A 23809-nucleotide genomic window follows, 5' to 3' on the forward strand; every position below is an offset into this window, starting at 1 on the left:
GTTCGAGTCACATTGGCACAAAGCACCTAAGTTTCGTGCTATACTACGTGGAGTGAGGAAATGCTTTCAAAGTCTCAGAGTGATGACTCAGACTAACTCAAAAAGTAGCAAAAAAGGCGGGGCTTACTCCGTTTTACGTCATCCAGAGTTCCCACTGTGGCTATACATATTGGCTCTCCCTCCACATTTGCATTGCTCTCATCACCCTTGCTGCCTCTCTGGACAAAGGAAAGGCCAGGAAGCCTACCAGTGCTCTGAGCTTCAGGGAACACAGCTTCTGGGACACAGAGTAAGTGAGCCAGGTCCACTGTGACAGATTCAACCCTGCTGTCTTTCTCTTTCTGTCTCCACACAACATCAAGTCCTGTCTACTTCTTGGCTCTGGGAGGATGTGGTGTTAGCATTCTGTATAAGCTTCACCCCCACAGTTACCTGGCAACAGCCAGGTATGCCTCACACTATGAAAGGGGCTGCTGGCCCCCTCCTCACCCTCTTGCTCTTGCTCTTGTTCTCCCTCCTCTTCCCCTCTTCCCCTTTGTCCCTTCTCTCCCTACTCCCCTCCCCCCTCTCTCCATGTGCTCATGGCCTGTCTCTTCCCCTCTCCTCTTCTACTCTTCTTCTCTCTCTCTGTCCCTTGTCTCAGTCTCTCCTTAAACCTCTCCACATGGAACCATGTTGGCCTGGTGTCATTTGTCTAGACTTGAGCTGAGATTTCTACCCCAACATGTGGGGTAGCAGTCACCTGCACAACCCTTCCCTCTCAGGTTAACCCTGGCTGTTTTCTTTCTAGGAATCTTGACTCCTTGGCGTCCTCATAGCTATTCTCTCAGAGTACGGGCTGTTGAGAACTTGGAGACTCTGAAAGCTTGGGGTGAGAGAAAATGACTTCCTCCTTGGAGGTGGAGGGATGGGATGGAGGGAGGGGATGGAGTGAGGGCTTAAAGTTGCTGGGAGGGAGCACATGAAGCTGGTTCTGAGGCTGACTAGTGAGGGAGGAAGAGGCAGGTCAGGGTGAGGTATGTTGAGCAGGCTTGTGTGGATCTCCTGAGTCCCTTTCCCCTTCCCTATCCTCTGAGAGACTCAGCACTGTTGAACATTGAGAAAGCATGGCTCCAGGAAGGGCACAGCCTGAGCTCTAGAGCCACAAAGACGCTTCTGTGTACCTTTACAATCCAGACGTTGAGAACTTCCCTTTCCCAAGAGAAATGCACAGCAGCAACCCAGAGAGAGAGAGAGAGAGAGAGAGAGAGAGAGAGAGAATGAGCTAGGGTTGGTTGGGCTGTTTGGTTTTTCATTTTCATTTGTTGCCCAAGAAACCGATCCATCGACTTCAGTCCCTTCTGTCTGTGCCTTCTCATCGGCCTGCGATCCGGGCAAACTAAGCACATCTGAATGGCATCCCCTTTCTGCCTGATATAGCTGACAGGCACCCTGCTTCCCTCCTGAGAGATTTCCCCCCAGAGTCTACAGTCTGAGAAGAAGGAACTACCTAGTAAAGTAGACCCAAGGAACCAGGAGATCTCTGAGCTTTACTAAAGTCTTGCAATTTGATGAGCTCTGGTGTCTCCCTTGCTTTTAAGCTCTGTCCACACTGTGTGCCTGAAGGTACAGGGTATGAAGAGTTTTCATTGCTGAGGTCTTGAACCGAGATGGCCAGTGTCCCAGGCTAGCCCACAGCTCCTGTAAAGGGGACTGTACTGTATCACCATTGACTTTGAAATTTCCCAGAGGCATGAGCATCGTCCTTTGACACTTTGGGGTGATATGTGATTTCTGTCCCCTCTCCATGTGCTGAGTGAACCAGGGGTGGCTGGCGTAGGACACAGCCTGATTGGGGAGTGCATGGGTGGGGCAGTGAACGGAACATGGTGGGGCTGCAGCATCCAACTTGGCAGAAATGAAAGTACTCCCCTCTTGGCAACACAGGTTGCTTTTGATCCAGATATGTCTGGTGTGGTTCCGTTGTAATATTTAGAGGGGAGGGAGGCAGAGAGGTTCTGGGTGTGAACCCTAGGCTGGCCTTCAATTCATTGCGCACGTTCTGCATGCCTCAAGCTCACAAGGCCTACCTACACCAGCCTCTGAAGGCCAGCACCAGCCTTGGCTCCTTGCTGCCTTCTAAGTATAGGCTTCTTGCTGGCAGAGCCTTAAGGAATGTAGGGTCAGGTCCAGGCAGCGCTCCTGTGCAGGAACCCTTAATACTGGGCACTAAAGCACACTGATCAGCTCTAGCATAATGCAGAGTCATCCTGAAGGTGGCGACACACACCTTCCTGTATGTTTCATGTGGTTACACCACATTGAGACCAGTGTTAAGCTTTCTGTGTAAACTTGAGTGATCCCAGTGTTCGACTCGATTGTTGTTCATCTCCTGGGAGTCAAGACTTCTTCCTCTAGCCTGACTTTGTCTGGAACTGTCAAGAGTGTGTTCAAATGCTCTCCTTCAGCTGGGCCCCATCTGGACGCATGGGTCTGAACTTATCTTAGGACAGTGTTATTCTCCATGCCCAGATCTGAGGGTGTGGGCAACCTGGAGGAAAAGTGTTAGTTTGTAATAGATATGGAATTCTAGGCCTCTCCTTCTGAGAGGTGCCCAGTGTGCCTCCAGAGACGGGACCAAGATCAAGTTTCTGGGAAAAAACCTAATGGTAAACACCAAATATATAAACAGTTTATCACTTGACCCAGCAAGTCAACTTCTGGAAACTCTCTAACACGCCTATGATTTTTGGGTCTGAGATAGTATGGCCTCCTTGTACAATGGGTCATGAATACATCCTCATATTAATTAGCATATATGAAATAATATTAATTAAATTCCTAGAGTCAAACTTCCCCCACCATACATACATACACACACACACACACACACACACACACACACACACACACACACACACACACACACATACAGAAAGAGGAAGAAATCGAGAAGAATAAAACACTAACAGGAAGGGGAAGGAACTCTCTCAGGTCTCTCGTGTTTGAGCTGTAGATGGGCATGTATGATATGAAGGTAGAAAGATGGTGATTAGGAGACTCCTAGGGGAGGGATAGATAAAAGGGAGCATAACGGGGCACGGTACGATGCTATTCATGTATGAAAACTGCAAGAGCACTCTTTTCTTTTGAGTATTAAATCAAAAGCATCAACAATCAAAAAGTAAAATACAGCCAGCCAGGCATGGTGGCACAGGCTTGTGCTGTCAACACTTAGGGTTGGGCATGACCAAGATGTCAGGCGTTCCATGTGTTTGTTAGTGACACAGCCAGTTCAAGGACAGCCAGGGACACCTGAGACCCTGTCTCACAACCAAAGAGGCCAATGAAGACAGTTTAGTTTGCACAGCCATTTTTACCCCATTGCTCCTTGAGGGCTTTAGTGTTTCTTTTGACACAGTGTCTCGGCCTCGAGCCAGAGCTCATGAACTTCACACCGACTGTAAGTGGTGGGCATGACATAACAGGAAGTAGCCTTTGCTCCTTGTGGTTAGCAGGGTGGAGACGGAGAGAGAACCCTGCTATCCTTTCCTAGGAAACAGAAACTCAAAAGCAGGGAAAGCGAAACGAAACTAAGCAGTACCACAAAGGCACAGGACAGAGGTGCATCTTTCTCAAGCCTTAGACCATAGTCAGTCAGTGTCTGGCTCCTGAGTAAAATCTGGCCCTCTGAAGAATCTCCCTGTTCAATACTCCAATGCTGTAAGATTGTTTTGTTGAATCCCTAGGCAAAGTGCTTGCTCAAATTCTTTTGGCGATGGGAAACTGATTCGTATGTAATTATGAAAGGTTTAGCATGGCCGGAGTTGGTGACTCTGCCACAGCAGGCGCTGGGGCATACCCACGTGTTTCCTTACATGGGTGGCCCCCTGCCTGCAGCCTGACAATGAGATTCTTGGCTATACTTCCATGAACAGTCATTCGAGGCAGAGGTGGGGTTTGGGTGCTGCTCCCCAGAGGACATGATTGACAGCAGAGGGACTGCAGTGGGTTGAGCATTTCAGTTCCTGTGCATTCAAACCCGTGCTCCCTGTGGGCAGTGGGAATGAGACAGTTTAAAGGGATGAGTGTGACCACAGAGTACCATTTGCTGTTAGGACAATGTCTAAAGAAACCCAGTATTGGTTAAATATGTGTGTAGTAAAACTTTCCCCACCACATGCTAAAGAAACAAACAAAAAGCTGAAAACAAAGAAAGGAAAAATAAATCCTTGCGTATTCTTGAGTTTGGACACAGAGGCAAAGAGCTACACAAACATGCAGTGTCGTAATTAGTATAAAAACAGACCCAAAGAAAGCAAAGTGATAGCAGTGTCTGTGTTCCTGTGTGTGAATGTGTGTGAGTGTGTGTGTGAGTGTGTGTGAGTGTGTGTGTATGTGTGAGTGTGTTTGTGTGTGTGTGTGTGTGTGTGTGTGTGTGTGTGTGTGTGTGTTTCTCCTCTGCCAGTGTTGGTGCAATAGTCCTCTCTACATGCCTCTTCCTTCTCCCAGGACATCCCCATCTCTCCTCCTCCCAGCACCTGCTCATGAAAGCCCTGGGGCCAAGGCTGCTCTGGGAAGGCTGCTGATGATGGAGAGGCTGGGTCCCCTTCAGGGAGACAGGATCTTCATGTTTAATTAAATTAAAAAGCTTCCATACAGCCCCTCACCTTTCCGTCGGCACAGCCTGTGTGCGTCAGTTCCTGGTAGCAGGGAGCCAAGTAGCCAACTGCCTGTGGAGCAACGTGCCTAAATTTTATTATGACTACTGGGATACGTATCTTACCCATGATTCTCTGTCTGTGAGGAAGACACACAGCAGTGGTCAGAAACCCAAACAACGACTGCATTTCAACAAGGAAAGATGTCTCCAACTCCATTCTCTGCTCCTCAGCCTGCAGGGGCCATGATCCCACCTCCCTCCAGTCTCCCTTGTTCTCCTCCTCCTGGCATGATGCCTGGATTCCACATAGGCGGTCCCCCTATGATGCCAATGACGGGACCTTTTCCTTGTGGCATGATGCCTTTGGGACCCGCTCCTGGGATGAGGGCACCCATGGGAGGCCACATGCCCATGATGCCCGGACCTCCAATGATGAGACCTCCAGCCCACCGTAAGACGGTGCCCACACAGCCTGGCATGACCCCGCCAGGCAGATAAGAGCAGAAGCGCTCTTTATCATTTTGTATTTCTTGTTGTTTCACCAGGAGATCTTGGTGCTGAGCTTTCGTGTTTACTAGATGAATATGAGCAAATTTCCCTGAACCTTTCCCCTCCCCCACCTGCTCTTTCCACAAGGGCCTGCCCTGCGAATTCCATGTAGTTTCATTTTTGTTTGCGCCTTTTAAATTAACAAAAAAATGTTGTTGTTCTTGTTGTCAGTTCGAGTCACATTGGCACAAAGCACCTAAGTTTCCTGCTATACTACGTGGAGTGAGGAAATGCTCAAAGTCTCAGAGTGGTGACTCAGACTAACTGAAAAACCTAGCCACAAAAAAAAAAAAAAAAAAAAAAAAAAAAAAAAAAAAAAAAAGCCGGGCTTACTCCGTTTTACCTCGGCCAGCTTTCCCACTGTGGCTATACATATTGGCTCTCCCTCCACATTCGCTGTGCTCTTGAATTCTCATCACCCTTGCTGCCTCTCTGGACAAAGGAAAGGCCTGGAAGCCTACCAGTGCTCTGAGCTTCAGGGAACACAGCTTCTGGGACACAGAGTAAGTGAGCCAGGTCCACTGTGACAGATTCAACCCTGCTGTCTTTCTCTTTCTGTCTCCACACAACATCAAGTCCTGTCTACTTCTTGGCTCTGGGAGGATGTGGTGTTAGCATTCTGTATAAGCTTCACCCCCACAGTTACCTGGCAACAGCCAGGTATGCCTCACACTATGAAAGGGGCTGCTGGCCCCCTCCTCACCCTCTTGCTCTTGCTCTTGTTCTCCCTCCTCTTCCCCTCTTCCCCTTTGTCCCTTCTCTCCCTACTCCCCTCCCCCCTTTCTCCACGTGCTCATGGCCTGTCTCTTCCCCTCTCCTCTTCTACTCTTCTTCTCTCTCTCTATCCCTTGTCTCAGTCTCTCCTTAAACCTCTCCACATGGAACCATGTTGGCCTGGTGTCATTTGTCTAGACTTGAGCTGAGATTTCTACCCCAACATGTGGGGTAGCAGTCACCTGCACAATCCTTCCCTCTCAGGTTAACCCTGGCTGTTTTCTTTCTAGGAATCTTGACTCCTTGGCGTCCTCATAGCTATTCTCTCAGAGTACGGGCTGTTGAGAACTTGGAGACTCTGAAAGCTTGGGGTGAGAGAAAATGACTTCCTCCTTGGAGGTGGAGGGATGGGATGGAGGGAGGGGATGGAGTGAGGGCTTAAAGTTGCTGGGAGGGAGCACATGAGGCTGGTTCTGAGGCTGACTAGTGAGGGAGGAAGAGGCAGGTCAGGGTGAGGTATGTTGAGCAGGCTTGTGTGGATCTCCTGAGTCCCTTTCCCCTTCCCTATCCTCTGAGAGACTCAGCACTGTTGAACATTGAGAAAGCATGGCTCCAGGAAGGGCACAGCCTGAGCTCTAGAGCCACAAAGACGCTTCTGTGTACCTTTACAATCCAGACGTTGAGAACTTCCCTTTCCCAAGAGAAATGCACAGCAGCAACCCAGAGAGAGAGAGAGAGAGAGAGAGAATGAGCTAGGGTTGGTTGGGCTGTTTGGTTTTTCATTTTCATTTGTTGCCCAAGAAACCGATCCATCGACTTCAGTCCCTTCTGTCTGTGCCTTCTCATCGGCCTGTGATCGGGCAAACTAAGCACATCTGAATGGCATCCCCTTTCTGCCTGATATAGCTGACAGGCACCCTGCTTCCCTCCTGAGAGATTTCCCCCCAGAGTCTACAGTCTGAGAGGAAGGAACTACCTAGTAAAGTAGACCCAAGGAACCAGGAGATCTCTGAGCTTTACTAAAGTCTTGCAATTTGATGAGCTCTGGTGTCTCCCTTGCTTTTAAGCTCTGTCCACACTGTGTGCCTGAAGGTACAGGGTATGAAGAGTTTTCATTGCTGAGGTCTTGAACCGAGATGGCCAGTGTCCCAGGCTAGCCCACAGCTCCTGTAAAGGGGACTGTACTGTATCACCATTGACTTTGAAATTTCCCAGAGGCATGAGCATCGTCCTTTGACACTTTGGGGTGATATGTGATTTCTGTCCCCTCTCCATGTGCTGAGTGAACCAGGAGTGGCTGGCGTAGGACACAGCCTGATTGGGGAGCTGCATGGGTGGGGCAGTGAGTGGAACATGGTGGGGCTGCAGCATCCAACTTGGCAGAAATGAAAGTGCAGCACAGGTTGCTTTTGATCCAGATATGTCTGGTGTGGTTCCGTTGTAATATTTAGAGGGGAGGGAGGCAGAGAGGTTCTGGGTGTGAACCCTAGGCTGGCCTTCAATTCATTGTGCACGTTCTGCATGCCTCAAGCTCACAAGGCCTACCTACACCAGCCTCTGAAGGCCAGCACCAGCCTTGGCTCCTTGCTGCCTTCTAAGTATAGGCTTCTTGCTGGCAGAGCCTTAAGGAATGTAGGGTCAGGTCCAGGCAGCGCTCCTGTGCTGGAACCCTTAATACTGGGCACTAAAGCACACTGATCAGCTCTAGCATAATGCAGAGTCATCCTGAAGGTGGCGACACACACCTTCCTGTATGTTTCATGTGGTCACACCACATTGAGTCCAGTGTTAAGCTTTCTGTGTAAACTTGAGTGATCCCAGTGTTCGACTCGATTGTTGTTCATCTCCTGGGAGTCAAGACTTCTTCCTCTAGCCTGACTTTGTCTGGAACTGTCAAGAGTGTGTTCAAATGCTCTCCTTCAGCTGGGCCCCATCTGTGTTATATTACTGTGTGACAGAGGCCAGCCTGCTCTACATGGCAGGTTCAACATAGCAAGAGCACATATCAACAACCATAAAGAAAAATAATTTAAAAAAGACAATTTAAATAAATAAAAAAAATCAGTACATTTCTCAAGTTTCAGTCAGGGTGAGCCCGGATCATGAAATATATTACATTATCCATCCAGATGCCTTCTCCACTCCCAGATGCTGCGACCTTACTAAGCCCTGGCACACTAGCACTCAGTGTGACATTGAGCAGCAGTTTACAGGGACTGCGTGGATGGTCCAGAACTTTAGAGTACTTGTTGCTCTTGCAGAGGACCTGGGTTTGGTTCCCAGTACCTACGTACTATGTCACAAACATGCCTATCTTTAGTTCCAGTGAATCCCTCCTCAGATATCCCTTGAAGCGAGGTGCATGTGTGTTGCACAGACATACATAAGGCAAAACACTCATTTTAAAAACACTGCAGCTCACAGGGGTTTACAGAAGCTGTCAATCACTACTTTACAAACAAATTGTACGTGAGAGATGTGGTGGCATGGTGAAACAAATGCCAAACTTTCTACTCGGGTTTCTGCCAGCACGGCAGACCATGATGAACTCTTCCCTTGGGCGGGGGGGGGGGGGGGGAAGATAGCCCTTCGTGTCAGCGAAGTGCTAAGTCCTTCAGGTGCGGTTTACTGTGTGTGCTGCACAGTGGTTCACTTCAGAAAGGTCCACAGCTCAGAGAAGAGCTTGTATCTGAGTGCAGCCAACACTTCCCACCCATTTCATGAAGCCGACGTGAACGCTACACGAGCATCTTTGAACACCGGTACTCAGAAGAGAATCCTATACACAGAATCTTAAGTCAAATATTAACAGAGTGAATTCTGTCCTAGGCATGATACCATAGTGATGGTGTGTACTTGGGATGTTGAGGTGGCAGCATGGTTGTAGGCTAGAATAACGCTGGGCAGAAAGAGAAAGGAGAGGAAAGAACATAAATAAGCACTTTATTCCTTCTATAGAAACATTAAAAACAACAAAAACCACATTCAGTACTAAAAGAAATCTCATTCTTACATGGCTCCTACTCTACAGGAGGACACACAACCTGAAGTTCTCTCTTTTGAACACCCTGGACTTCAAGCAACCCAGATTCCGAGCCAAGGTAAAGTGAGCCAGGTTCTTACCATCATCCTGCAATCCCATTTTCTTTCTATCCCTACTCCAACAGCACGTCCAGTCTATTGTTTTGGGGATGAATAAGAGACTGATGGCTCAGCCACACTGTCTCGTGTAAAGCCTGAGATATTTTCTGTCCCTTCTAATATCTTTGTTTCTTTGGCATTTCTATAGCCCCTTCTACAGACGCAAGTCCCTTCTATGGATGCACAGGCTACTGGGGCTTTGCATGCTGTGGGAGTTAGGTTGAGAGCAAATGCTTTCCTCTGATTGTGCAATGGGGAGAGCTGCAGGGTGCTTAATTACTCTTGGACAATAACAGAGTTCCTCAGACCCAGGTTTAACTCTTAGCTCCACAAAGATGAATTCTAATTATGGTAGCTTGGGCACTGCCCAATTATGCATGGTCTAAGCCTTGCTACTGAGGCAGGGGAAGCAGAGGTTTGTGTAGATCTCCAGAGTCCTTTAAGGATGCCCCATCCATGGGGTTGGGGATTTAGCTCAGTGGTAGAGCGCTTGCCTAGCGAGCGCAAGGCCCTGGGTTCGGTCCCAAGCTCCAAAAAAAAAAAAAAAAAAAAAGGATGCCCCATCCTCTTAGAAACCCGGCCCTATACGCAGAAACTAAAGAGAGATCTCTACATGAAGAAGAATGAAGTGAGATCTCACATGACAGATATAATTCAACTACAGATGGACTAAAGGGATATATTTCACATCCCACAGTTGGGGTGCTGATAAATGAGAAGCCCCATATCCTGATCTGTTGAAAAGTCCACAGCTGGATAGAGTCTAGTGGGACCCTTCACCAGATTCACAAAGGGCCAAGAGGCATTTGACAAAAATTTTAATGTCGTTAACCATTGAAAAGATGCAAGAAACACAGTTAAATATGATTTAGTCTTGTCACAATGATTGACTTCCTTAATGTTTAATTATTATTTCGTTAGTGCAGATGGTTTTTCTGCATGTATGTATGTACATTGTATGTGTACCTTGTGCTCACAGAGATAGAAGAGGGTGACATGGAGTTACAGATCCCGTGTGCCGTCATGTGGGTGCTGGGAATTGGGTCTGCATCCTCTGGACAGACAGATAGTACTCATTACAACTGAGCTATCGTGACATCAGTGTCATGACTGTCTTTTTAAGACTAATTTTATTTCATGTGTGTGAATGGAGCTTGAGTTTTTTTTGCAAGAGTAGCAGGTGCTCTTAACCATGAAGCCATCTCCCCAGCTCCTGCACCCTGCTATCAAAAGATGAAAGATGCCTGTTGTCACAGATGTGGAGTAACAGGATCCCTCCACAACACGGGTGGAAGAGTAGGAATTAGAGTGAATAGTCTGGAGACCATAGTGGCTCCTCAACAAGTGAGAAACACTACTAGATATGTCCAAGGAAAACGATGTCATTATGCCAGAGAGACAGCTGCTCATCCCTGGCTATTTCCGCATTTTGGAAAGAGTCAAAGTATGAAATCAGACCAAGTAAGATACACAGATGGGTAAGAGGTACAGAAGATATAACACATGCACACCGAAGACTGATATGGAGACTTAAAAGGAAGGCGATAGAGTCATTTGTGAACACATGGATAAAACTGAATGACATTATTTTATGGAAGTAAGACAGGCCAACCCTGTATGAAGTCACTTTTATAAGGAATTTAAGGAACCTGATTGGATGCGAGTAGAAGTTAGGATAGCAGTGAGCAGGAAGTGGGTTTGCTCATTGGAATGTATTACTGAAGGACTATCAAAGTGGGTCATGTAAGAGGAGCCTTTGCAGAACGGGGTGCCTACTCAAACAACAGTGTGTTTTCCTTTTGAAAGCTATTAAGTCAGACTCAGGTTTGTGTACTAAGGGTAGAACCTAGAGTCGAGGACGTGCTGGTCCAGGGTTCTGATTGTGAATTCTGTCTCCACTCCTCTGGTTATTTGGTATTTGGAGAAAGAGATCTGCTAACTTGCAAAGGCTGGCCTTGAACTCACTCTTCATTCCAGGCTAGTTTTGAACTTAGGATCCTTCTGCCTCAGGTGGTTCCTGGGTAGCTGGGATTACAGGATGCACTACCAGACCTAGCTGTAGAAGTTGGTGTTTTGTATTCTTCACACAGATATACCAACTTGTATCATTTTTGTATAAGTAATGCATATATCAATTAACTTAATGTAACCATTCCATAATATGTACACATTTCATAGTTTTATTCTGCACTCTGAATACACAACATTTCTGTTAGTAAAAAAAAAGGGAAAGAAAGGAAGGAAGGAAGAAAGAAAGAAAGAAAAGTGGAGAAGAGAGGAAAGAAGAGAAGACAGACAGACAGACAGACAAAGGCTGCATAGATGAGTCAGCAATTCAGAACACTGGCTGATCTTCTATGTGTCCTGGATGGATTCTATTTGTAACACCCATAGGGCAGCTCACAACCATTTTTAACTCCAAATCTGATATCCTAATGTCATCTTCTGGACTCCAAAGACACAGGCACACAAGATGGTTCCTACACAAAGAATAAACACCCATACAAATAAAACATTTTTCAAAACAATAGTACAACACAGCACCCTTAAACATATTCATAGAGTGAAAAATTTTACAGTGCATGAAAGAGTCCTGCGTGTATCTACCTGGATGACATTGACAGTCACAGTGACTCATGCGAACTGGGTTCCAGGAGAAAAGTGAGTTCAATGTAGGACGCCCCACAGTGGTGGACAGACATTGCATTTATTTGATATGGCCAAGTCAATGAAATTTTCCCACGCGTCTCCCAGCCCATTTTATATGGCTGTCTTTGCTGTCATTTTCTGTGTGAGTGTCCTCTAGTGTCAAACAGCAAAGGAAGCTGCAGATGAAAAACACCACAGAGAGGTAGACTGTGAGAAAGATGACTTGATGTTGGAGGTGATGTTTTTCCATTCACATGAGCCTCTCTCTTATTAATTGAGAATAGTTTTACAGAATAAAGGTTTCATTATGACATCAGAAAAAAGATATTCTTTGATCATGGGAACCCCCTTTACGCTCTCTTCTTCCCCCCACCCCCTCCTTTTCCCACATACGTTAATACCTGAAACACATTATTCAGTCATACCTTTTAAAATACCACATATGTCAATACCTTTTTTAAAATTTTTATTAGATATATTTCTTTACTTACATTTCAAATGTTATTCCCCTTCCCGGTTTCCTGTCCATAAGCCCCCATTCCCTCTCCTCCCCCTCCCAAATACAGGTATTCCCCCTCTACATCCCCCTTACTGTCCCACCCTCATATTCCCCTGCACTGGGGGGTCCAACCTTGGCAGGACCAAGGGCTTCCCCTTCCCCTGGTGCCCCAACAAGGCTATTCTCTGCTATATATGCAGTTGGAGGCCTGGGTCAGTCCATGTATAGTCTTTCGGTAGTGGTTTAGTCCCTGGAAGCTCTGGTTGGTTGGCATTTTTGTTTTTATGGGGTTGCAAGCTCCTTCAACTCTTTCAATACTTCCTCTAATTCTCCCCCAAAGGAGTCCTGTTCTCAGTTCGGTGGTTTGCTGCTAGCATTGACCTCTGTATTGGACATGCTCTGGATGTGTCTCTCAGGAAAGATCTATATCCCGTCCCTTTCAGCATGCTTTTTTTTTTTTTTTTTTTTTTTAGTTTTTCACTCTATTTAATTGGCATTTGTCATTGTGGACAGAATGGTTTTGTTCTTTGGAGACCTTTACTCCTAGGAGCCATATCTTGCTTCTGAAATGCTCTGTAGCTGCTGCTGCTGCAATTGGACCCTTGCAGTAGCCACCTTAAAGCATGCTGTCACTAGAACTTCAGGACGGTCCTGACCATGTCATCATAGTGACCATCTGGAGGTGGCTTCCTCTGACTTCCAGGTTGCAGGAACTTCTTAATTGTAGGAATGTTGCTGATTCTTGTCTTAAATGCCTGCAGCAGAGAGAAGTCAGACAGCACAGGAGCACTGAGTTCTTCCACCATCAAAATGGCTTCCAGTAGCTGTATGTCTGCCCGACTGAGTTGGTTGCCAACAAGAAAAACCTCTCCATGGTCTTTTAAAATCCTTTCAAACTCTGGAAAGTAACAGGTTTTAACCCTCTTCACTACTAAAGCATTGCTCTCCTCTTTTTCCTAGGGGCTTTAAATGGAGCCCCGGCAATCTTCATCATCAGGTCCTGGGTGCCATCAGCATGCATGTCAATCCTGACTCTGTCCTTCAGGTTCTTCCCATATAGGTTGTGCTTGGCAGCCAAGAACCTGAGGATGGCTCTGGTCTGTGTCAGTAGCATCCCGTCTATTTCCACCAATGGAACTCGGCCAAAAAGCAGGCATCCATCCTTTTGCAACTTCTCATATTGTTCTCTTGTCTCAAGAAATTCTTCTTCAAACTCCACTCCAGTCGTAACCAGCAGCCAGCAGATCGACTCCATCCTTCCCCTGCCTTGAAAGTAGTAGAGCTTGGGTTTGGCTTCCATGACTCCTGGTTCAAAGTTTCCTTATTCTTCTGGGATTTTTGTCTGCAGGAACTAGAGAAAGAATCAGCATGCATTTTTTAGCTTCATCAATCTTATCTAGTTTTGGTGGCTGTATATATATGGGCCACATGTGGGTCAGGCTCTGAATGGCCATTCCTTGAGTCGCTGCTCTAAACTTTGCTTCCATATCCCCTCCTATGGATATTTTTCCCCTTTTGAGAAGGAGTGGGAGCATCTGCATTTTGGTCATCATTCTTCTTGAGCTTCCTGTGGTCTGTGGATTGCATCTTGGGTAATTCGAGCTTTTTGGCTAATATCCACTTATCAATTAGTGCATACCAAGTGTGTTTTTCTGTTATTGAGTTACCTCACTCAGGATGGTATTTTCTAGTTCATTCCATTTGCCTATGAATTTCATGAAGTCATTGTTTTTGATACCTGAGGAGTACTCCATTGTGTAGATGTACCACATTTTTTTAATCCATTCCTCTGTTGAAGGGCATCTGGGTTCTTTCCAGCTTCTGGCTATTATAAATAAGGCTGCTATGAACATAGTGGAGCATGCGTCTTTGTTATATGTTGGAGCATCTTCTGGGTATATGCCCAAGAGAGGTATAGCTGGGTCCTCAGGTAGTTCAATGTCCAATTTTCTGAGGAACTGATTTCCAGAGTGGTTGTACCAGTTTGCAATCCCACCAACAATGGAGGAGTGTTCCTCTTTCTCCACATCCTCACCAGCATCTGCTGTTACCTGAGTTTTTTATCTTAGCCATTCTGACTAGTGCGAGGTGGAATCTCAGGGTTGTTTTGATTTGCATTTCCCTTATGACTAAAGATGTTGAACATTTCTTTAGGTGCTTCTCAGCCATTTGATATTCCTCAGCTGAGAATGTTTTGTTTAGCTCTGCACCCCATTTTTAATATTTGGCTCTCTGGAGTCTAACTTCTTGAGTTCTTGTATATTTGGATATTAGCCTCTATCAGATGTAGGATTGGTAAAGATCTTTACCAATCTTCGCAATCTGTCGGTTGCCCTTTTGTCCTAATGACAGTGTCTTTTGCCTTACAGAAGCTTTACAGTTTTATGAGGTCCCATTTGTCAATTCTTGATCTTAGAGCATGAGCCATTGGTGTTTTGTTCAGGAAAATTTCTCCAGTGCCCATGTGTTCAAGGCTCTTCCCCACTTTTTCTTCTATTAGTTTGAGTGTATCTGGTTTGGTGTGGAGGTCCTTGATCCACTTGGACTTAAGCTTTGTACATTGTGATGAGAATGGATTGATTTGCATTCTTCTACATACTGACCTCTAGTTTCACCATTTGTTGAAAATGCTGTCTTTCTTCCATTGGATGGTTTTAGCTCCTTTGTCAAAGATCAAGTGACTATAGGTGTGTGGGTTCATTTCTGGGTCTTCAATTCTGTTCCACTGATCTACCTGCCTATCTCTGTACCAATACCATACAGTTTTTATGACTATTGCTCTGTAATACTGCTTGAAGTCAGGGATGGTGATTCCCCCAGAAGTTTTTTTATTGTTGAGTATAGTTTTTGCTATCCTGGGTTTTTTGTTGTTCCAAATGAATTTGCAGGTTGCTCTTTTAAAAGCTACATTCTGCATCTGAGAGTAAACACACACGATTTGTCTTTCTGAATCATTTCACATACTATAATCCTCAGCCCCATCCTCCTTTCTGTGTTGGATTCTGTTCTTCCTTATGTCTGAGTAAACCTCAATTCAGGCTGAGCATGTAGGGAGTGTAATTGTGCACATGTTATGATTTCCTCATCTACTCGCCTGCTGATAGGGCCCTTTGCTCGTTCATGAACTCAGCTGTTGTGAGTAGGAGGACAACCCACATGAATGGACAAGTGTGTATCCAGGACGACAGCCTAGATGCTTTAGGACATATGCCCAGGAGTATAATTTCAGTTTTCTTTTGTCATAATAGGATATCTTTTATTTGTTTCTGGATAATTTCATGTTTGTAACAACGTATCCTGGTCTCATGCCCTTCCCTTCAACAATTCCCTAAATGCACTTCTAGCCCCTGCTCATTTGATCTCTCCAATTAATTGATTGATTGATTATGACCCACCAAGTCCAGTTAAGGCTGCCTGGTGAATGACCTTGTTGACTGATCGTGGGCAGGTAATGACACCACAGGAAGCCATGAGTGCAGTGGCCACATCATGCCCAGAAGACAGCATGTCCTAGTATTCATTCCTGTCCTCCAGTCTTTACAGTCTCTCTTTAAAAGGGGTGAATTTAATTCATAGTCTATATGTACATGTGTTTTGCCTGTGTGTATGTATGCGTACAAGGGGTGTGTACAGTGGCTACAGAGGCCAGGAGAGGCTCTCTGATTCCTAGAACCAGAGTTATGGATGGTAGTGAGCTGTCAGGTCTGTACAGTGAAACAAACCTAGGTTCTCAGGAAGAATAGTGCATTTTCCTAACCATGTGTCCACTTCCCCAGCCCCTAGCTCTCAGCTCTGAGATTCTTTACTGTGCTCTCTGCGTCGATGTTCCCTAAGCCTGAGAGGGCAGGTCATGTTGATGGTCCATTTAAGGAAGGGCATTCCGTCCTCAGTTATTCTCAACACCCAGAGTAGTGCTAAGTCTCTGTACTGCTGCTGACTACAACAGAGACAAGCTACTGGGGCCATGGTTGAGGGAAGGCTTCATCCAAATATAGAAGAATCACGGGGAATGTGTGCTTCACATAGTATTTTAAATTTACTTATGTATTTGTATGTATCTTTTTTGCCTGAATGGTTTTCTTAGTACCACGTATCTGAGTCACAAATGGTTGTGAGCCACCCTATGCATGCTGGGAATGAATGATACTGGAGTGCTCAGGAAGCGCTCAGGCAGTGCTCGTTGCTGCTAAAACATCTTTCCAGACATGAGAAAGTTATTTTTTCTTGGCAATCCCTCTGGGCCTTTATTAGGATTCTGCCGATGTCACCACACAATGTCCAAGTATGGGAAGCAGGGCTTCTGATGCTATAATCTGTCATGTCAAACAGGGAAGGAGAAGCCTTACTGCAAGATGGAGTTGTCCTGTCTGGGATTCTGAGGACTGGTCTAATTGTAGATGGAAACCAGGATAGTCCCTTTTGAGAATAAGTGACGTCATTCAATATCTCAGAAAGGAACCAAACAGGATGTATAAGACCACACTAATTGAATTTAAAAGAAATATTCAGTAAGGTTCAATGCCAGACTTGCTAGGCAGAACAATGAACCAGTAAAATTAAAGATCAGTGAAACCCTGAAGCCCAGAGAGCATAAAGAACTGAAGAAAACCCAGAGAGCCCAACACTGTGTGGACCGTTATCATGAGGACTAACACACTAATTGTTTCTGTCCCCAGAATCTGAAGTCGGACAGAGTTGACGAGTTATCTGAAGGACAGATGGCTGGAAACCTCCCACGGTTGGTGGAAGATGTAAATCCACAGACATTCACAGAGCCCTCTGTTCAGCTCAAGTGTCCAGGGAATATTTTTCAGGGAGGACGGCATGCCAAGCCAGGAAGCTGGAAGGATTCACAGCATATAAAATGGTTGCTTTTGTCATACTGGGAAGAACTGGAAAGCAGCATCAAGACAGACAGAAGAAACAGAGAAAGTGCTAGAATTTTGACCGAGTGTTCCTGAACAGTGCTCAAATATGAAAATCAAGGTTCCAGAGCATAGAAGCCATACCAGGAGGGAGCTGGAGAATGGAGAACACCCATGTTAAAGCAGGAAAGGGGCCAGGCTGTGCCTCCTGGAAAATGCTTTTCTGACCCTGACTGTCAACCCCAACAACTTCCACATAAGAAAGGGGAGGGGATGGTATCATAGGACAGAATCAGATGAAGTGAACCAAGCCAGTCTCAGAATGACAAATCTCATACCATTTCCTCTCAGTTGTGGTTCTTAGAGGGTATATATTACACATCTGAGAAACCGTGTGTGTGTGTGTGTGTGTGTGTGTGTGTGTGTGTGTGTGTGTGTGTGTGTAAAACATGAAAGTAGAGCTGAATTTATCTAAGGGAGCATAAGGGACAGATGGGGCGGTGGCCTCAAAGACGTTGGACAGGAGTGCACACTCAGTGTACAGCATTAAGTTAAATGTCCTTTTGTAGGGCTACAGTATTGGCTCAGAGTGAGGTATCTTGTTGCTCTTATAGAGAATAGGGTCCAATTCCTAGCACTTACATAGGAGCTTACAAGCACCCTATTTCCAGCCTCGAGGGATCCAACAACTCTTCAGACCTTCAGTGGTATCACGCATCTCTGTGTCACGCGTACATATATGCAGACAAAACACTCATACACATAAAAATATAAAATACATAATTAGGCTAAAATATTTTAAACTTTCTTGTAAAACACAGTGCCGTGAACGTAGAATGCATATACACAATGATGTTTTTTAATCCAAAATAGAAGAGGATCGTACAGTCATGACTGAAAATTAGAAAATTTAGTGAGTGTTCATTATTGTAGTCAGTTCAAAATTGTCCCAACAGTCCCTAAACAAATATCACCTCTGACCTTCTCACTTGCTCATCCACAGCAACTCAAATGGTTGTGCTGTCTGGTAACGCTGGCCTCTAACTGGTTAGGTCCTTCTGTAATGACTGTTTCTGTCTTGCAGGAAAGGATTTCATCTGGGAAGCAGAGACAGTAACTGCAAAATGAGCATCACTGTCGATCAGGACACAGACTACGCTGAACTGGTTCTGTCTATAGGAGAAATCACACTTGGAGAGAAGACCAGGAAATCAATGAAAGATAGTCAACGGAGAAAAAGAGAGGCCAAAACTTTCCAACAGGCTGTATGTACCCTGTTGAATTCTGGAGGAGGCGTGGCCAAGGCTCGCATTAAAAATCAAAACTACGACTTCAGCCGAGATGGAGTAGGACAGGATTTGGAAAATTTCTTACCTCATATCCTGGATTTTCCTCATGAATACCTAGACTTCAAGCAGGTCAAAGACTACTTTCTCATGTTTGTGAAAGCATGGAAGCTGAAACAGAAAGGTCCAGGGATCACCACCTTGAAAACCAACTTGTACATCAGAAGCATCTCATCCTCAATTGAACTGAAAGCAGTCAATGCAGTGAAGTTCCTCAAATCCAGGAAATGTTCTAAAGGGAGATCAGATTCCAGACTGAGTTCACCCGGAACAATCGTCTGTAATGAAGTACTAAATGAATGTCTTAACTTGTTTAACAGAGACTGTTTTACCTGTAAAGAGAAATTCTGTTTCACTAAAGCCACACATGCTGAAGTAAAATTGACTCCTAAGGAAAACATTTTAGAAATCCTCCCTCAAACTGTTTCTTCATTTGCAAACGCGGATGGGGGATATTTGTTCATTGGTTTGGATGGCAAAACCCAGGAAATTATTGGCTTTGAAGCAGAGAAGAGCGACCTTGTGCATCTAGAGAGTGAAATAGAAAAGTGCATCCGACAGCTGCCTGTCACTCACTTCTGTGAGGAGAGGGAGAAGATCAAGTACACGTGCAAATTCATGGAAGTGCACAAACCCGGAGCTGCGTGTTCATTCGTGTGTGCGCTCAGAGTGGAGAGATTCTGCTGTGCAGTGTTCGCTGCAGAGCCCGAATCCTGGCACGTGGAAGACAGCTGTGTGAAGAGGTTTACCGCAGAGGACTGGGTGAAACGCCAGATGGATGGCCCAGCATGTGAGAAACAGAGATTAATAATCAGCTTCCACTGGGCTGAGGGGGTTGAAAGATGCTTTCTGGGACTTGGGCAGCCTGAGAAGTCCTCAAATATCAACAGCTAATTTACTGATCTCTGCTAGATACAATCTGTAGTTCACAACCCCTAGTTTACTTTGACCCACTTAGAATGTTCCCTATAGAACGTATATTACCTGCTTATGTAATACTGTGAGCTATTTCCTTCAGAATGACCAAGTCTCATGCAATCTGCCTCTCCAGTGTCTAGAACTGGAGCAGGAAAAGGAAGGGGCCAGGCTTCATAATTCCTCTCTAGGTCTTTTCATCTCTCCCAGGAGCTCAAGCTGAGATCCCCACAAAGTTTCAGGCCAGAGGAAAATGCAGCCCAGCTTTTTACACCATAATAGTGAGAGTGTTGTCCTGTCCTAGCCTCATGGCTTACTCATTTCGCTCAGAAAGCTGAACAGCACAGCCTTGCATGGTCACTGTCCTTCCTGTACACTGACCTTCACACATCCACGCAGAGTTGCCTATCCAGTCCCTCTTGCCTCTTTCCAGAATGTTTCTAGCTTGATTCTCCCAGTCCCTCTGACAGCTTCTGTAGCCCCCTCTCAGGTACCTCTGCCCTGATCTCAGTTCTCTGGTCTCATTCTGGTTTTAGGATGTAAAACCCTCATGGGAGCTCACACCTGAACCTTACGGTTTCCAAAAACATGAGCTTCCCAGAGTCTTCATAGACTCTTTCCTGAGCAGCCTTCCTGCTTTCTAGATTGAACTGCTTTTAAAATAAACCAAATCTGCTGACATTTCTCAGTTGGGAGAATGCTTGCCTAGCATGTAAGAAGTTCTGGCTTCAATCCCCTGGGCTGCATAAAACCCTAAAACTAAGCATGGTAGTATACTTGTGATCCAAAATCTTTGGAGGGAGATGCAGTTGGATCAGAAATTCAGTCACCCTTGGCTACATAGCGACTTTGGGGCCAGTCTGGGCCATGTGAGACCCTATCTCAATTTAAAAACGAACAAACAAACACAAAGTAAAATGCACCCATCTAATTGTTACTACATCCAACTACTCGTAGCATCCTTTCTACAGTTATGTTTAGTTGAGGGTAGTGTAATGCAGTTCAGTATCACCAGAGTTTAATTTGGTAGTTTTTTTGTTTGTTTGTTTGTTTGTTTTTGTTTTTTTTTTTGTTTTTTTTTTTTTGGCCTGATAATCTAACTTCCTTTTCGATTAGGAACTCGTGGTTTACTTGAGACTTCTAATGGGCTTTTCAAGAGTTATTGCATTTATGGGAAACTTAAAATTACTTTTGTCTTCACAGGTTTCTCCAAGCAAGATAAAGGCCCTCTTCAGTCAAGCCGACTGCCACACAGTCCCCGTAGCTGCTGTCCTGACAATCCTGATGCTCTTCAGCAGAGTGCTGGCCTTCCAGGTAGACACACTTGGCTGCCTACCTTGGTTGCCGTGACTAGGTTCCGGCCTCCTTCCTCAGCTGGGCTCTGTGGTGAAGCGTGTCTCCAGGCTTCCTGCACTGGGAGTGTTACTTGTTTTCAGTTCCCTCAAGTAACTTGGTACACACACACACACACACACACACACACACATACACACACACACACACACACACACGATAGCAGCACCTGGCAACATGTGACATTCTCAGGGAGACAAACAAAGAAATTTCCTCTGTAATTCTAATCTGCTGGGTAGAAGGTGATAGTGTCTTTTCCAATTTCTTCACTGGATACAAGGCTTTGAAGAACTATGTGTTACCTTATGACTGGGACTGCTAGTCTGTGCTCACCAGGGAAGCCTAGTCTGCCTTGTGCTCCTCTCTGAGGCATCCTCTCCCCCATCCCTGGAACTCTGGGAAAGTTCTGCTCCCTCCTTCGCTCTGTAGAGCCTCCCCGTTTTGCCATGTTTTCTGCCTGCCTCATTACTTGACTGTTCTGTCCTCAGCGTTAGTCTGACCTTTGCTCCCTGACTCTTCTCATGCATGGAGTTCCCCAGAGGAAGCCTCTGACGAGTCCTGGTATGGAAAAGGCAGGACCGTTAGTGTTCAGCTGCCTCCACGGCTCTCCTTGGCAATTTGGTCTCGAAGTCCCCTTTGCACCTACTTCCTTCCAGTTCCTGAGTCAGCGTAAAGTATCTTGTGTTCACCTTCTGGGTCAGAATGCAAAGTGTAGGATTTACAAACTGCTTGGTGGTGTGTCACACATGACAATCCAAGATTTTACTTTTATAATTTGGTGTGTTTCTTTTCTTGTCTAGTGATATCTGGAAAGGTGATAAGCTCTCCAGAAGCCCTCTGCGGGAAACTGTTCTCAACACAGGAAGCGCATGAGCAGTTGCTCTGGGCACAGTTGGACTCGCTTCCTAAAGGAACGCTGGTCGTCACTAAGAGATGGGCTTTGGATCTACCCTTGCAAGACAAGCACGGAGTCATCTTGGATACGCTTCATATTCCCCAGGACAGTCTCCTGACCCTGCATGGCTTTGTCCTGGGAGGTGAAGACCTGGAGGATGACAGCACTCTTCTGAGGGAACTAGGCGCTGAGTTAAAGGGCTATTATAAACAAACCGCCGTAACACTAAAGCAGACGTTGGCAAACCATGGTAGTTACACTGAGAAAATAGGTATCGCGATAAAGATAACATACTTGGGTCATAATAAGGCAGTGTCCCTTTATGATTCAAGCTCGAAAATACACTATCCCACAAAATATTATCTGACAACCGAGACAGCAAAGAACTTAGAAAAAGCTCTTGCTGAAATCTTAGGGAGTCGTGAGTCTTTCTACAGTTTACCTAGGCAAAACTGTAGTGATCATTTTATCTTTGCGTTTTTTCTTTCTTTTTCTTTTTTACTTGTTTTTCTTTTTTGGAGCTGGGGACTGAACCCAGAGCCTTGAACTTACTAGGCAAGCGCTCTACCACTGAGCTAAATCCCCTACCCTTATCTTTGCGTTTTTAAAGACGTGATGTTATATAGTTTACTCTTTGAAGAATTATCCTAACTCCTGTTCAAGGCTGGCTTTGACATAAAAGAAAAAATGGTGTATGGCACAGTGATATTTTACAATATGTAGGTTCTTCAATTCTATAAAAATACGAAAAATGTGACATTGAGCTTTATAGAAATAAAACCAATTCTGGAAAAGGAATTGGCCATTGGAGCTGGCAGTGACAAGCTAAGCATTAAGAACATGTCCCTGAGCCATGCACCTGGCCCCTGCCTTTGATTCCAGCACCTGGAGGAAGGCAGAACCTCCTGGTCTATGTAAGAGTTCCAGGACAGCCACAGCTATGCAGTGAGAGCCTCTCTCAACATTTGTTAATTAATTAGCTAATTAATTAATTAAGAAGTGTTTCTCCTCATCTGCATAGCCATTCCTTCTTGCTAATGAAATGCATGGTGCCTTTAATGCACAGGAGACACTCTTCCTAGAGAAGTCAGTAAAGAAAATGTTGAAATACATGGATTAATATGGAAAAGTTTTTGTCATGGTGTTACTATCCAGCCTTGTGTGTTATTGTTGTTAAATACTTAATTTGTATGTGACAACCTGAGGAAAGGCTTTCCACAGAGGCAAAGGTCAGAATATGTGGAGATTAAATGGCAAATGCTCACAACATCATGTACTATATACAAGAGATTTCCAGAAAGATCAAAGAGACATTGAAACTGAATACAATTATTTTCTGTGAGGAGAGTACATTCTGTCTTAAAGGAAGACATTGTATCTCTTGGATGGAACACAGTCCACAAATCCTAGGCCATGCTAGCAGTCTCTATGGGGCTATGTATAGCAAGGCATCTATTTTTCTATTTGAACCCTCATTTCCTACGAGGTATCGATAATAGGATGTGAGATGGTGATATTGCTCGTTTAATCATTGATGTGCTGTATTTTTCACGTTCATATTGTTGTGTTGTTTGTGCTGTAAATAACGCCTGTAAAGGTATTTACAGCATTGGGTTTTCATTAGAGTATTACTCTTTATTTGAGATGTTGGTATTTCCTTCATAAAGAAAGAAGTGTCTTTATTGTACATGTACATTTGTGAAGGATAAACTCTCTCAACATTCGGCCCTTAGCGGCTATTGATAAGCAGTGGTAACCTGTTGTGACTTTTGATAGAGTTTATCAAAAGACCGGTTGCCCTTCACGAGAGGTCTGATGACTGGGCTATGAGCTGGGTGCTCACAGCAACCAATCCTCTTAGCCATGTTTTCTCTTTTGATCTATTTCTTTATCGATATGATTTATTTTTAAAATCTACATCGTTTTTCATCTACTCTGTTCTCAGAACTGTGTTGTTATGAATATAATTCTTCTGCTTGTATCTTTCTCTGATGAATCTTCATTGTCTGACTTGGGGAGTTCTACTTACCAAACCTTGGACGCCAAACAAATGTTCCACTCTTTTAATATGTTTCTAAAATAAATGATCTTTACAAAACATCATCAAATTCTCTTAAAGAATTCTTATTGCTTCCCAGGATTCTGTTTCCAGGCTTTCCTGTTTTAGGTGTCTTGATGACTTGGGATTGTGGTTTTCAGACACAGCGACACGCAGATACATTTATGCACTGCTAATTGTTT

The 23809-nt window shown here is 45.0% G+C and overlaps 2 protein-coding genes across 5 annotated transcripts; one reads left to right on the plus strand and one right to left on the minus strand.

Moving 5' to 3' along the window:
• The first annotated feature begins 131 nt into the window (after window positions 1-131).
• On the plus strand, window positions 132-23671 carry Slfn4 (schlafen family member 4). Of its 4 annotated transcripts, none has more exons than XM_039085031.2 (9): window positions 132-289; window positions 791-871; window positions 5363-5694; window positions 6196-6276; window positions 8937-9006; window positions 16871-17426; window positions 18144-19195; window positions 20524-20634; window positions 21474-23671. In XM_039085031.2, exons 7-9 carry the CDS (start codon window positions 18184-18186, stop codon window positions 22112-22114), a joined length of 1764 nt encoding a protein of 587 aa, XP_038940959.1. In that variant the 5' UTR covers window positions 132-289; window positions 791-871; window positions 5363-5694; window positions 6196-6276; window positions 8937-9006; window positions 16871-17426; window positions 18144-18183; the 3' UTR covers window positions 22115-23671. The 4 variants fall into 4 exon arrangements, with proteins under 4 accessions (XP_038940959.1, XP_017452438.1, XP_008766155.1 ...); XM_017596949.3 differs by having other exon boundaries at window positions 16871-17061; XM_008767933.4 differs by having other exon boundaries at window positions 16871-19195.
• Gsta4l1 (glutathione S-transferase, alpha 4 like 1) lies at window positions 12827-13449 on the minus strand. The gene is made up of 2 exons (NM_001270386.1): window positions 13228-13449; window positions 12827-12949 (listed from the first exon to the last, which is right to left on the minus strand). The coding sequence occupies exons 1-2, from the start codon at window positions 13447-13449 to the stop codon at window positions 12827-12829; spliced, it is 345 nt and encodes a 114-aa protein (NP_001257315.1).
• Window positions 23672-23809: the final 138 nt, after the last annotated feature.

The sequence above is a fragment of the Rattus norvegicus genome, chromosome 10, assembly GCF_036323735.1.
Source record: "Rattus norvegicus strain BN/NHsdMcwi chromosome 10, GRCr8, whole genome shotgun sequence".
Lineage (NCBI taxonomy): Eukaryota > Metazoa > Chordata > Mammalia > Rodentia > Muridae > Rattus > Rattus norvegicus.

Coding starts and splice junctions, on each gene's coding strand:
- Gsta4l1 (NM_001270386.1), bottom strand. CDS start 13,449: ATGGAGTCGATCTGCTGGCTGCTGGTTACGACTGGAGTGGAGTTTGAA. Junction 12,950..13,227: donor GGAAGAACCTGAAGGACAGA/GTCAGGATTGAC, acceptor TCTCTGCTGCAG/GCATTTAAGACAAGAATCAG.
- Slfn4 (XM_017596949.3), top strand. CDS start 16,913: ATGGCTGGAAACCTCCCACGGTTGGTGGAAGATGTAAATCCACAGACA. Junction 17,062..18,143: donor GATTCACAGCATATAAAATG/GTTGCTTTTGTC, acceptor TCTGTCTTGCAG/GAAAGGATTTCATCTGGGAA. Junction 19,196..20,523: donor CCAGATGGATGGCCCAGCAT/GTGAGAAACAGA, acceptor TTGTCTTCACAG/GTTTCTCCAAGCAAGATAAA.